This window comes from Streptopelia decaocto (genome assembly GCF_964273445.1).
Source record: "Streptopelia decaocto genome assembly, chromosome: 1".
Classification (NCBI taxonomy): Eukaryota; Metazoa; Chordata; class Aves; order Columbiformes; family Columbidae; genus Streptopelia; species Streptopelia decaocto.
In genome coordinates, this window is record NC_138663.1 from 158,559,427 (window position 1) to 158,574,274 (window position 14,848).

Consider the following 14,848-nt stretch of genomic DNA (forward strand, 5'->3'; position numbering starts at 1 on the left):
ATACATTAAACTGTGAGGCTATGGAATGGAAATACTGCAAAGTTTCGTGGTTTTTTAGAGGTGAGACCTAGGCAGAGTGGAGGTGGATATACTGGCAAGGTACAGATGAGACAAAAATGGACAAATATTTTGTAATTTCCGAATCTTAAACAAATTTAGTTCAGCAACATTTTTGTGGCACAGGCAAATAGGCCTTCTGTGCTACCTAGAGTTAATATAAACAACACATTAAAATGGCTAATACTGTGTTTCCATGTTTGCCTTTGCAGGTCATTCAAATTCAAAACTTTCTTTTCTGTTTCTCTGCCCCTTCCCTGCCACGTTTTAAATCCCACTCCTTTTGTGTCATTCTGTGCCTCCATGTCAAACAAAGTGCGGCTCAAAACTATGTTGCCTTCTACCCAACGTGAAAATGTCACAACCAGGACGAGCAGTCGCTGCCCCAAACTATTCAATCAGGATGAAACATTAGATGGAGTGGAATTAGATTTGCTCGAGAGGATTTTACTCAAGGAGAATCCAGCATTTAAGCCCTGTTTGAACATAAAATGTCTGAGTAGTGTTGCTTGAGTAAGGGTAGTTTGGATAGCTGTGAGTAAAGAGCAGTTTCACCTTACACAAGGAGGTGAATGAATTCCGTTGAATAAGAATTTTTCTGTGTGCTCTTTTGCATGATCACTAAGAGCCAATTTTTGTAAATTTGGTGCTGTTGGAGTTACTCTTCCCCTTGAGAAAATCCTGTTGAAGTCACACAGATCTGACTACAAAGGCAAGAACAGTGCAGGCAAGGTAAAAGAGGCTGCCAGTGCAAGCCGGTGGAGGATCTGGCCCTGGTTTATGTGTGGCTGCTTTGGGTTTATATAGCTTTCTGTGCTTGTTTTATTTTTCTCAGAGGTGTCGAAGTATTTCTCAGGCAATTAACTCCCACAGAATGATTGTGGGGCTTTATTTGGTGTATTTTACAAAAGGTCAGATCAAAGAGCTGAAAAGTTGAATGTTTCCTCCAAAATACCTCTCTCTCAAAATCTACATTAAAGTCTACAATGAAATCTGAGGCTGATTCAGAGTCCTGTGCTCCTGCCTGTGTCTCTTCCACAATGACGGTGCCGATCTGATTTCACCAGCTGGAAGCTTCTCTGGCTTTTCTGTATCAAGTTCCACTGGTACGACGGCCTTGGAACGCATCTGAGTTTGATTTGGTCGTATTGTGGGGTGATAAGAGTTGCACAGAGGTTGATCAGAAAATATGTGGCTGGTAAACACCAGATTCCACCTTTCCTGAATGATTGGCTGGCTTTTTGAAGTCCTAATGATTTTAATTTGGCTTGGAGTCAGTGAGTAAGAGTATGCAAAGCCTTAGCCAAAGTACCTATTTATTTATTTAAATTTGATCAGCACGTATTTCTTCAAAGAAGAGAACCTATCTCTTTGTCTAAGGGCTTTTTTCTAAGTGTATAAATACATAACTACCAGGTAAATCAGCTTAAATTCTCTCCATTGTCTTGTAGATGACAGCTGTTATTAGAAACACTGGTTTTCCTTGGTGAATAGGGTTTGTAGAGTATTCCTGACTTATAAGAATGACATTGTCTGTTCGTTTAACTTTTTTTTTTTATTTCAGATTTTTTTAAAAAGCAACACAACTTGTTTTCCCTGTGTTTATTCTGTCTATTTTGATAACATAAGTTTGGTTTTATTCCTCAAGAAAAGGATATGAACAGATTAGTGACTTGTTTAAAACGTGAATGGAATTTTTCTAGACACGCATATCGCTCTGGACACACTATCTGTTCATCTTCTGGACTTGACTGTTTAAAATTTGTCAAGGAAGAATAAATATTTTCGTTTTCCCCTCCCAGGTTCTCTAAAGGAGGAAAATTGTCCGTGTTTATGATTGTTTCAGAAATTTGCAAAATTAATGTTAAAATTTGAATACTGCTGTAATATACATTTAAAAAAAAACCCCTCTGCTTTTCTGTTGTCGTTCTTTACTTGTGAGAGACACATTAATGAAGATGCTTTTTGTTTTCTTTCTTAAGGACTGGTTGGATAAGCTGGTGCTCAGCTGAAAAAACCTGCAATTATCAAGGCACCAGAGATGTCCTCTGCAGGGACACCCCAATTTAATTATTATGCTGAACGCTATATGATATATTACCATTGTATTTTTAAGGAAGCTGTCCTTAACTTTTACGTAGTACAGTATGTCACAGATGGTGGTTATATTTCTAATTTATCCTTAAATATTCAAATTAAATGGCATAGGACTAAATATACTAAAAAATCAATGCGTGCAAGTAGACTTCTCTAACACAGGTGAAATACTGCATCTCTTCTGTATTAAATGACTGTATATTGTGCCATGCAATATTACTGATATTTAAAAGTTTTTCCATGAGCACTGGGGACCTGCCCAGCTCTGGCTTATCAGGGTGTTTTGCTGTTCGGATTTGCATGGGCAAAAAATTGCACATTTGAAAGTTTCCTCGCAGGACTTTGAATTTGTCTTCCAAGCTCGTTGGAGTTTCTTCTTTCAAACATCGGTTTGCAAACTATTTTAGTTATTTTGGAAGTAGTCCTCATAATACCTTTTATTATAATAATCTATTTCCTCAAATCAACAGCTCCAGTTTTTTATCTTATATATGTATTTTTTTCCCCTTACAAGTGTGTACACCATAATTATGGATTGGTTATGGGGTCCTTGAAGTCCCTCTGTTGTGGCAATATCTTTTTCAATAGTATGCCATGTGTATTCAGTTTTTTATTTATAGAAGAACAAAAATATTTTCTGAATGACTTTGTTTTGTCACATAAATCCTTTTTTTTTTTTTAACTTCACTGCTCCTACACATGAACTAAAGTACTGAACTTGTAGACTGATACCCAAATCTTTCTTGAGTCAATACCATTAACTTATAAGTCAGTTAAGTGTTTGAGTGCATTGCATTGGTCAATATTGACTCTTCCCTGCTATTGTATTTCTCATTCTCTGAGGTTAGCGAGCTGTATCTGAATCTCCTCTGGTCTAGACTTACCTGCACATTTTTGTGTCATTTGCAGGTTTGTCACTTTTCTGGTATCTCCTTTTTCTGATGACTAACACATACGTAGCTACCGCATATGCCAGAACATTGTGGTTCCCACCAGTTCCTACCTGTTCAGTTTTCCACAATGGAAAATGCCCTCTCTATTTCTGATCTCTGTTTTCTGTCCAGGTTCTTGAAAAATTTTTGTCCCTTGGAGCACGGCTATTTAGTTACACCAGAAACCTTTCTGGAAAACCATATAAACCATTTCTCCTTCAGGTTTCTCCTGGTGCATTAAGAATTGTATCAGATTTGTGAGGTACAATTTACTGTTGCTAAAACTGTGGACAACAAATTCTACCTGTGATGTGGGTGTCTTATACTTGTGTTTTAATGATTATTTTTACTAAATTGCTGCCTTATCTCAAAATGTATATGCTGGTCTGTAAGGTCCCTGAATGAATCCCATAAGGCTTTCAAATATGTAAGTGCTGTGTTTGCTACCGTGCAGTCCTTAAATAGAGTCACTAGTGTGGGAATATTTTCTTACAGGTTCAATCAGCTTATTCTTTTTTTTTTCTGATCTGTTTGGCTGTATGTATCCTCTGTGGGTTATTGAATTAATGCCTTTTAAATTTCTTTGTTGTTTTTTTCCTTCTCCCTTCCTCTCTTTTGGGTACCTATATCCCTTGTGGCATCTCATATTCTTTTTTAATGCAGAAAGAATAGGTTAAGAGTAAGTATCTTTCTAATACGTAGTTGGCAAAAACTGATGCAAGAAATTGTTTATCTTTTCAGCAACACCCTCATTTTCTTTAATTACATCTTCACCTCCTCTAATCCAAAAGACCTACTTATTCTCCCTTAACCGTCGTGGTGGTTATTGCGTGGTTTTTACCCACAGCTGTTTACTTCAGAGCCTATTTTAGGACTCTTTGTTTCTTTCTTACACAATGAATCTTCTAATCTGCTTTGTTGGCTTCACAAACATTGTATTTCCATACTCTGCATAACTTTGCATTGGATTCCTATAGGTGGAATGGCTGTAGGGCACTCTAAAATTGTACAACAGGTCTATGAACTGAAAAAATGCAATGCTACTTTGAAGAAGATGTATTTCATTTTCAAGATATAAAATTCATCTTAGCACTTAAAGTGCCTGTGTTCCCCCTTGCTTGTAGTCTCTTACGTTTGTTTTTGAATTTTTTATGTTAATATGTTGGTTTCTGCTGATTTAACAGGTTTTAGATGCAGGAAGACTGAAAGAATATGGTGAACCGTACATTTTGCTCCAAGAACAAGACGGCTTGTTTTACAAAATGGTGCAACAAGTGGGCAAGACTGAAGCAGCTTCTCTGATTGAAACAGCAAAACGGGTAATTGTAGAAGAAGGGATAATTAAGTTTGCCTCTGCAGTTTGTTTATCTTAAGTTAGCATATTCAGTGTCACACTAAGCCTTCCAGTAAAGAATCTCTGCTTTGCAAGGCAAAGCCATCATTGCCAGTGCTTTTTTTTCAGTGGGTTATACACAGACTTCCAAATGATAAGTGTATTTATATACCCTGAGCAGAAAGACTGTTTGGATTTCTTGCATCCTTCTGTATGTACACAAAACAGTAAGTGTAAATAATATATGACATACTCACCTGTGCTGGGCATTGATCTTAGAAAAAACTTGCAGTAAAAACATGTTAGGGCTGCAGAGTTCTGCATTTATCTGTTATTTCTGTGTTTTTAAGAGGGCCCATCAAATTTTAGTTTGAGGTTCAGTACCTGTGAATTGTATTATGGTCTCTGGAGGGTGTGATCGAATTCTTACTTTTGTGCTTTCTCTTACTTTTTTCTTGTACCCTCACTCTGTTCTGCACATAGGATGAGCAAGGCTCAATTAAGAAACAGCTGTTGAATGTTTGGTTGCCTCCTTGTTCCCTGCTTACTATTCAAATCCTACTCTGAGTACAGAATTATTAATGTAATTGTGAGCGTTCCTCTGGCAATCAAAGCGTTTTCGAAACATCAATGGATTAATTTTCATAATATGCCTCTGAGGTGAGGCTATATCATCTCCACTTTTGAGATGGAAAGCCGAAGCAGAGATAAGAAGATAAAAAAATGACCTGTGATTGAGGAACTTATTTTGACTAACTTTTGGCTTGATTTTTTTTTTTAATGATAATTTACCATGTGAAATGTCCAGAGCAAGGTTTTATTTCTCCCAGTGCCCAAGAAGTTTCAGTACCGCTTCAGCTGAGACCAGCCACGCACAGATTGGCAGCAACTTGCTTTATAGACCTGTAACTTTACTTTCAGCATGCAAGCAAGGCACTGATATTAGTCATGTAGCGACCTGAGAGAGCCTTTTCAAGGCAAGAGGCAAAGGTCTTACCTCTAAATTCCATTCTTTCCACTCCTCCAGCTGCTGGATGTGTGGAGCAGAACTAGGGGGACACAAACTCCAAACTGTTTCCTGGGGAAACAGGACACCAGTAGACGGGAAGCAACACATAAAGACAGGAAACAAAATGGCACGTGCCTGGCTATTTCCCAGTAAAAACAGGAGCATTTCCAGCAAGCTGGGGAAAAAAAAAAGAAAAGAAAAAACGTGCTGTCCTGAAGGCTGCGTGCTCATGTCTGGAGGCTATTTTACTGGACTTCTTGAAGGTTATGGAAAAGGTTTCTCTATCCATTCATATGCTTAGAATTTTTTTAGAGCTACTGAAAGGTAGCTCTTTTTATAAGAAAGTTTTTCAAGTGAGGCTCTGTAGCTAAGAGTGTACACTGTATGTACACTATAAATTAATGTGTGGCACTAATTACAGAACTGAGGAAACAGTGTTGTCCTTAACTAGGCTATATATTAAGTCCTGTCCTTCTCCATTGCCACTGTGTAACTTCTTATATTTAATTACTAGAAAGGAATGGGTCAGCCATGTTTTTTATGGTATGTGTGTGACAATCTGGAGGTTATATAAATGATGTTTAAAAGGATAGCTTCAAATCCATATGGCCAGTGTTTGCAAAGTGAAGGCCAGCTTCTGGAGGCTTGATCCTTGGAAAGGCAAGAGGTGAGGCTGTCCAGCTGTCATCTGTAGAGGTTTAGCCATGTCATGCTGTCTCTCCTTTCTTCCTTCCCTACAGCCCTCCCCAGTTGCACAATTGAATTCAAAGATAATTCAAAATATATAAAAAAAAGTAATAATTGCCTGATGTTGCTTGCCCGTATAGTCATCTGCAGTTACCACATCAATGTTATGTGATTTTGTACAGGAAGGGAAGAGATCCAGGAACCAGTCTCTGCTGAAATGTGGTTTGATGAAAAAGTTTGCTAACTCCCAGGCTAGAAGGCAGATACAAGCTTTAGCATCTGCCAAGAATGCAAAGCATGGTGCTTATCCGCACTCAGCCCAAAAATATGGGAATCGAGAGACTGTATCTCCAGTCAGCAGCTACCCAGAAGCACAGTTACAGTTCTTTCTGTTTGAAGGACTTGGATGTTAATTCAAGGTTTTCGTTATTGCTGTCCCTTGTGCTTTATGCTTAGTTTCAGAGAAGTTGCTTAGTCACAAGAGCTGATTCCAATGGCTTTTCTTTTTACACTAGTAAGTCTGTTACATGTATTGCTGTTGGTCTCGTACATTCCTACTGTGGTTACTAAGAACTGTTTTTATGAAGAACAGCTTCTTTTCTGTTGTTGAAAAACAGCATGCTGCACATAAAAAGAAATGGTAACATGACATATATACATACTTTTCAAAAGGCGTTACAGTGGGTTGCTAAGTAAAATGCTTTGGAATGTGGCCATGCTTTGGCAATGATTATTTGATTTATTGCACTTTGGACCTGAGTCTTGCGCAGAACAAATGTACCAAGAGCTTCTTTCAAGTAAGGTGAGACTTTAAATACGTTTTCTGGAACAGTATGGATTCTACATATATCCTTTAAGTGCAAATGAAGAGGCACTACACACCTTAAATTGGAAGACTAACTTTGAAGAAACCTAATTTTCAAAAATTCTTGTGGGCATCTTAGCTAAGCATTGCAAGACGGAGCTGTTGCTGTAACCTTAGCTCAGGCTTCTGAATTGATCCAACATTGCTGTTTGAATGTCTCCCTTGGTCACTCACTGTCCCCGTTTTTTTCTGCAAATGTCAAAAACCAAGACAGGCACAGCTCGAATTGGAGACTACTGAGTGTATATATAAACTAGCGGGTGAGCCTGACTGCAGTAGAGTTGTGCTTGGCATCCTGAGGCCAGTTTTTTTAATTTTTGCTCAGTTCACACAAAACTTTCAGGAGAAAATTCTATGAGAAAGTGAGAAATATTCATCAAGGAGTTAAAAAGGAGAAAAGAAGTGCTCAGTTATTGAAATAAACAAAAGTTGGTGTGTTTTCCATGCTCTTGGCAGCACTGAGAGAGTCTTTTCCACAAGCTTTGGTGGCATCAGGGTAGGGCTGATTTTCTGTCAATCAGTTTGTGAGGGAAACTCAGTTTGAGTACTGTGAGGGAAAAATAAGGATTATTTTATTTTAAAGCTATGACAGATGTGCAAATATTAAAATATTAGGTGTTATCTCACCTCAGTGATTACTTTTAAAAACGTCGCAGCTCTGTTGGCAGTGGAAGAAACTTGTATAAAGACTGGAGTGTTTAATATCTGGAGGGATTGGGCTCAGGGGAAGAATTGCAATGAGACAGTTGAAAAGCAGCTGCCATTTCACTGTGTCTCCAGTAATGTGCCAAGATTTTCTATTAACTTTCCATTAAAAAAAAGAAAAAAGTCACATTCAAAATCTGCATTAAAAGTACGCCAGAGTTTTATGTTTTAAACCAGGAACAGGGTGGGAATGCACAACTGGGGCTGCGGTCTCTGTGTGCAGGCAGGCGCCTGATTTACTTCCCTCCATTGCATCCGATCGTGGCCCGTTACCAAGGAATGCCTCTCAACAGGGCTTCCAGTTCTTTTGTTGATCCAAATCAGGCCTAAATATTCTTTGAAACTTGTAAAGATGCATGTATCCTGCATTCGGGTGCGCGCACAAAAGACGACAGCGGTACTTACAGGAATGTTTTTGTAGAATTACTATTTCTTTTTTATCTTATACGTGTATTCATATATACGAAAAGGACATTATTATCAAACAAACTGAACTTTGTTGACAACACTCTCAAATATAAATTGGAGAAATGTTTCATAAGCCACAGTCAAAGCCATCTGACTATGAGACCTAACTCGTGACACGTGTCAGCTTCAGAAAGATAGCGCATTTTCTGTTTTTAAAGACTCAAACAAAACTTTTCACATTCTTCTCTGAAAAAATTGCATTTGAAGTCCTTTTTCGCCCGAACACATTTTCAGATAAGAGCACACAAGTCTTGACATTATTTCATTTTGTTATGCGCATCTGTCAAGGAACAGAGATATGATACAGCTACTAAAAACTGATGATTGTGGAACAGTGAAACTTGACAGCATTTCATTTCCTTTATGTTCTGATTATACATTTATCGGGAAACCTGTATCTCTTCTAGTTGAGCTAGAAATTGGTAGAATTCAGGAACTCAAAGGCTTGGCAAAGAACTGTCCTATTATTTGGTATCATCTTACATTTTAGAGAAGTTGCTTGGTTGAGTCATTGTTAAAGCTTTTGCTTCTTCTTTCATTATTGTGGTTCACTATCCAGAGATCACATTTCTATAGGCCCTATAACTGCTCTGCAGCACAAATTAAACGCTGGGGTATTTCATACATATACCTCGAAGTTTCAATGGTTGTCAATCATAGTTTGTAAAATATAGGGATTACAACCTGATATTAACATCCAAATCCATTGTGTTCATTTTATGTGTGAAAATGAGAAACCCTTGTGCAGACGCAAGATTTCACAGCTTCTTTGTCATCCTGTTTTTAATTTATCTTCATGTTTTGAGCTGGTAAAATGATTTTACTTATCAGTTTAATGTAACGTGATAAAATATATCGGTTTATCTGAATTACCAAGATTTGACTGGATCTACAGGTTGCGTGGGATTTTTCTCACACTTTGTTATAATGTAAGATCATATAGTAATTTTACTAATTTTTCAGTTACACACAGTTACTGAGTGCCACTAACCTGAAGTTCCTGTTGGGATTCCTTAAGGACATGTATTTATCTCTACTGTATTTACCTCCAGAAGTTTTGTTTGAAATTAAAAGGTGTTTGTTGCATAATTACTCATGGAATCCGATCTTTTTTGTAGGTGTACTTCAGTAAGAATTACCCAGAAGTGGTTCAGAATGGCCAGCTTGCCACAGATTCCTCCCTGGACCCTTCCTCAGGATTATGCATAACCGAAACTGCACTGTGACCCCTCAAAACCGTAACTGTTTTCCATCGAATGTAAAGCCGAGATCATCTAAGCTCAGTGACAAGGTTTGCAAGTGTCAACGAGATTGGGAAGAGAGGGAGCGATTCTTTGCACTGGACGTCCTTCCTAGTTAATACTGAGAAGAAAATTTTTTGCTGTCCCCCTTTCTTTCATTTCAGTGCAATATGTTTTCCTTTCCAATTAATTATGTTTGTATTGCCAAGGAAATTAGGCAGACTCAGTTTTTATTTGGAAGTTATGTGGTAGAAATCTCTTTTTATTTAAACAGGTGCAGGACGCCTAACAGGTCTAGGGTGCATATTTGGAGCCTATTAAAAAAAAAAATTGGAATGCATCCTTTTTCTTTTTTGGAAATGTTTTGAGAACAAGCAAAACCAAAGGGTTTTTTTTCAGTGTCACTTCAGCACGACAGCTGTGTCTCAACAGCAGATTCGGTAGTGTGCAACTTAGTTGTCTAATGCAGCCGTCCTTCTGCCTGTCATAAGTAGCTATGCAGGTTGGTAGAAAAAAGAACAAGCCAAAAATGCTTCTTTCTTTTTGATAGCAAAAAGTACTATATACTTATTTTTTTGATAAATAATTCAAGTAATGCTGTTCAAGATGAATGTAAATATTAGTTTTATTTTGCTAAAATCCAAATGCTGAAAAATCAGTCTGTCTTCTATACTGTAGAAGAAAACCTCTATACTTTAGAAGAAAATTACCACATTTGCACTGAAGAAATATTTAAATAATTTAACATACATTCCTTTTTTTTTATCCAGGTTATCAAAGAAAAAAGGTATTAAAATAACTTGAGGAAACGTTTGAATGACATGTCATTATACCTAAATACTGTGTAGTACAAAGTTATCTTCAACACAACACATTGAAATGTATACGTTATTTGCATTTATTGTGCCTTAATATTTGTGCCTTCAAGCCAAAGTTGTAACTGCAGGGTACACAACAAATTCATTAAATATATGTTAAAAATATTTAACCTTAGTGTATTTAAAGTTTTGCATTGAGGTTCCGTTGAACTTGAGCTGTTTGAAGTTGGCATCTTATTGGAATAGGTAGGAAAGTACAACCTGTAGTTTCAAGTGGTTCTTGCTGATAGTGAGAAGAATGTAGTGAGAGGTTCGGTATGAATAACTTATGTCCTGATTCAGCAAAGCACTTTAACACAAAGGCACTATTCCTATGCTTTAAAAAAAAAGACAAAAAATCGGGGAAGTGCTGTGCTGCTTCAGATTTTTTCATGTTTCTGGAGATACCTTCTCTCTGAGGTCCAGTGGAAAGTAAATCTATTCATCTCACTCTTTAAAGGTCACAGAAGAGACTAAAGGGCAACAGATCTCTTCAGGACATGGCAAATACTGTGCTTTCGAGAAAAAAAATGCTGCTGATGCTTGCTGTTACCTTTGTAAGACAAATGTTCACCCAGTGGTCTAAAAATAAGGCAAACATGAATGTTTCTCATATCAAGAAGTTCCACCAGCAAATAACCAATTCAAATTTACTCTCCCCTTGTCCAGAAGTAGATTGAGGTCAAAGGCAGTATGAGGACTCATCTAGAAGGACTCTGTCCCATGCAGGAATTCTCATTCCCCCTTTGCAGCATCTTCCCTGCAGTGAGGCTCAGAGGTTTGCTGTCCTGCGGTGGCGTCCCAGGAGAGAGAGGAGGACCTCGTACTACCTGCAGTGCCACCAGCCAGCTTCTCCTGCTGGGCTGCAGGTAAAAGACAGCATCAAGCCTCTTGTTTTGTTGGTAATGTCCCCTTCTGTCATTGGGAGGAAGCTACAAAATAAGATGCTCTTGTCCTTAGCTTACTTTTGGCAGGTTCTGACACTTCTGTGGTGTGCAGCATCTTACACTAGAAGGAATCCCATGGAAATAAGTGGGACTGAACTTCATGCAGTGATGTGCAGACTGGGGCTTGTGCTACGTCTGGTGCTAAACAGTACATGGTCAGGGACAGCTGCCTGTCCCCAAAGCCACGTCACACAGATTGTGAGCAGTGCTTATGGACAGTCCTTAGACCACATCAGCATATCCACTTTTCTGTGTCACTTGGCCCTTGGTCTTCTCCAGGTTCATGCAGTCCACTTACAGACCTAGAACATGGTTATCATCTAGTGTGTTTTGTTGTGCCTTCCTTTTCATTTCAAATTGTCTGAAAATAAGGATATTCTGCAGCTCAGTACAGTGGTGTTTGTATTGCAGAGGTATGTGAAGATGTAGAAAAGTGTTTGAGTGCATAGAGTCACATGGGATAATGCTGGGGGACTGTGTCGCATGAAGAAAGTTCAGCCTTGCATGGTCTTGTCTGTAACTGCCTTTTTGAAAGGGATCCACGGTGTGGGCCATGTCCAAACTCTACTCAAGCTTTGTCGTGCAGAGACATGGGTGGAGTGGTCCGAAAACAGAGCTAGGGTGGGCTGACCAGTAAGACAGTGTAGGCACTTAATGGAGTCTGATGCTTGAGCTCATTTGTTTGCCTTTTTAATTGAGAAGTTTGGACATACCCAGAGTCTAACTGTGTTTTACAATAGTGAATTCTTTTAATTTCTAAATCATTAGTTCTTACAAGATAGTAAGTATGATGTATAATACACTGAGACTTTTAAATACTCTTAAGAGAACAGTACGTTCTTCTGGCTGTATACCTTGAATTTATATTTTTTTCTACCAGAACCAAGGAGATACACATGTGTAAACCAAGGGTATAATTACAGTTTTAGTTCATTTTGGTTCTTAAATGAGTCTACAGTGAGTTACATTTCAGAGCAGAGCTGCAAAACGCTGGCTGCTGCAGACTCGCTGGTATGAGACCCTGACAGATCCAGCTATCAGTCTATAAGCCAGAATTAATTTGACCCTGTAGCTTTTTGAATGCGCACAAAAATGTCAGGTATCTCTGAAAATGCTGATTCTGCTTCTTCACGTGTTTTGGCAGGACATTCCTAGCTGTAGGTATCAAATATCAATATGAGAGAAGACAAATTTTTTTACAAAATCACACTTGAAAACCATAAATTGCAGGTAGAACAATGGATAACAGGTCATTTATGTCTGTCGTTGACATTGTTTAGATCTTTTTAGTTTAACAGAAATATTTTAATCAGGAAATTGGTTTTTAGATTCTTTTGTTGGTTTTGTTGTTGATAGTTGCTTTGTTTATGTGACTATTGGTTAAGATTGACTGACCTGTTTAATTTCAGTTGAGTAAAAAAGTGCCCTATACTGGAATGGCAGAACTCAGATCAGGTATGAGAAAGACCTTCCTTTGGTGAATGTCTTGATCTGTTAAATGGACAAATTACCTTTTGGGCAAGGTGTTTGATGTTTCCTTTTACAGAAAAGTTCAAATACTTCTAAACTTCCACTTTGAAAATGTCCATGCTTTATTTGGAAGCAGCAGTGCTGGTTGCTGTAAGCTACATTCCTACCTGGAGATCTTGGGAAAAGAAGTGAGTTATTCAAGCCTTTAAAATACTTCTTCACCATGAGGTGCCTTAAAGTATTCCATAGTCTTATTTCTAATGAATAAAATTTTATACAGTAATACGGAAAATCATCAGTTGTTTTCTGCGACAGGCTAGGAACGGCCTCTACTTCTAATCCCAAGAATTGTTCCTCAGACATTCATTTTGGTCTAGCTTTGCTCCACCCCTCCTCAAAAGACCACTGGGAGAGTCAAAACCAACACAGTTCTCAAGGACAGGTTATCTCTTGCTTATTTTAAAGGCAAAATTCTCTTTAGTGAACTGAACCAAAGCTCATTCGCCAGACATTGTCTTCTGCGATGCCATCTGTGCGGCCCTTTGGAAGGGAAAAGACCTTCTGACCAACATCAGTCATGCTGGTTGGTTAAGTGATGTTGGTGGTTTCTTTCGAGCTTCCCAATACCTGTTTAAGATAGCGGAAAGAACCAGAAGGGGACAAAAGACTTCAACAGCATAGAAATTCTCCTGAAAATGTTGCCTTTTGTGTTAATCTGACCCTTTGAAATATCTCACTTTAAGTTTTCCTTGGGGCAGGGCAAGGGGGAGAGGAAAAAAAATCGAAACGACTTATTTTCTGGGATGGTGATGAACATCTGACACTTTAGCAGAAGAACATGGCTTTCTGTGTATGTTTTACATTGCATAACAGCGCACTGCTTTTTCATTTTAACTCTGGTTTTGTTTGGTTTTGGTGTTTTGTTTTGTTTGCATCTGTGTAATAATTCAATTTTTTTTTTTTTATTGCTGTGGAATGATTTCTTTTGTCGACGTTCATGTGACAACTGCTGTCATACAATAAATGGCGTTTCTCAGAAGCGTGCAGCAGTCTGTCATCATTGCGAATGTGGTTGAAAGCAGAAGTGCTGGGCTAAGCCAGGTTGCGCCTGAAATCTCCAGACACATCTTCATGGCATCACCGGCTCGCAGGGTTGAAAAGGTACAACACAGAATAATACATTCCAGCTTGTTTTTACCAGTCATCTGCAGTCTGACATCTCTCAGATTACATTATCAAGCTTTTTTGCTTCAATGGCAAGGGCTAAAAAGTGATTCAAATAGTTTTTGAAAAAATTGCTGTGGAAGAACCCCTGCAGTTGCCCAGCTGCGGTCTCTGCCCCAAGCAGTCAGCAAGCTCAATGGACTAGGCAGCCAAAATGTGGAAGTCTGATGGATACAGAAGTAAAGTGGCTTAGCAGCACAGCTCCAAATTCTGGTGTCACCTCCCAATCCTGTGCTTCTGTCTGATGAGTTTGTTGCTTAATTTAACAAGACACTAAATCTGCTCGTTCCTGGAAACTGCTCAAAGTTTCTCCCCGTGTCTACCAACCCTCTCAAGCACTTAAATCTACTATTTCGATGCAAGTTTTTAGTACAAGATAAATTGTGCATTTGTCAGTAATCTCCCAGTGCAGCAATTTCCAGGGCTTGATGCAAGAGGAATTGTTATCTGTCCTTTTATCATGCTGGAATAGGTGTTAAAAATTTCTCATGTTTCTACCACAAGTCTACCTTGCAGCCACCGTGCAGTGATCTTTACCTGTGAGTTTGGCTTAGGTTTTCACAGCACAAAAATCATTCGTGCTACGTGCAGTACTCTCCCAGAGCATGCACTTGCCAAATTCGTGTGCTCCTGTGCTAATACAACAGTTCCCTCTTAGAAAATAGGTGAGGTGGATTTTTTAGTTTGCCTGAAAGAGGGCTGCTGATCAATAGCAAAGCCAAATATGTTTTATGAACTTACCCACAAAACAAACACAGTTTTCATAAACTCGGTGTAAAAAGCTGGTTCATGGATTTGGAGCAATATCCATGTACAAAACCACAGGGCCATACGCTGACCTCTGAAATCAGGTTTCCATTGTCTGCACCTTGGCGCTACTTAACTCCCAAAATTGCCTGAAATCAGTAGCCTCGCCCATTTTGAGATACAGAATCCCCTGTGGATCTTCTTAGCCA

At 38.6% G+C, this 14,848-nt stretch overlaps 1 protein-coding gene across 3 annotated transcripts in view; it reads left to right on the forward strand.

Annotated features, from left to right (window-relative positions):
* ABCC4 (ATP binding cassette subfamily C member 4 (PEL blood group)) overlaps positions 1–13,707 on the forward strand; it is a 155,522-nt gene extending 141,815 nt beyond the window's left edge. For all 3 annotated transcript variants that reach the window (XM_082076217.1, XM_082076216.1, XM_082076218.1), the window contains 2 exons: positions 4,271–4,405; positions 9,272–13,707. In XM_082076217.1, the coding sequence (XP_081932343.1) occupies positions 4,271–4,405; positions 9,272–9,379 (243 nt within the window). In that variant the 3' untranslated portion in view covers positions 9,380–13,707. The remainder of the gene's footprint in view (positions 1–4,270; positions 4,406–9,271) is intronic.
* Positions 13,708–14,848: the final 1,141 nt, after the last annotated feature.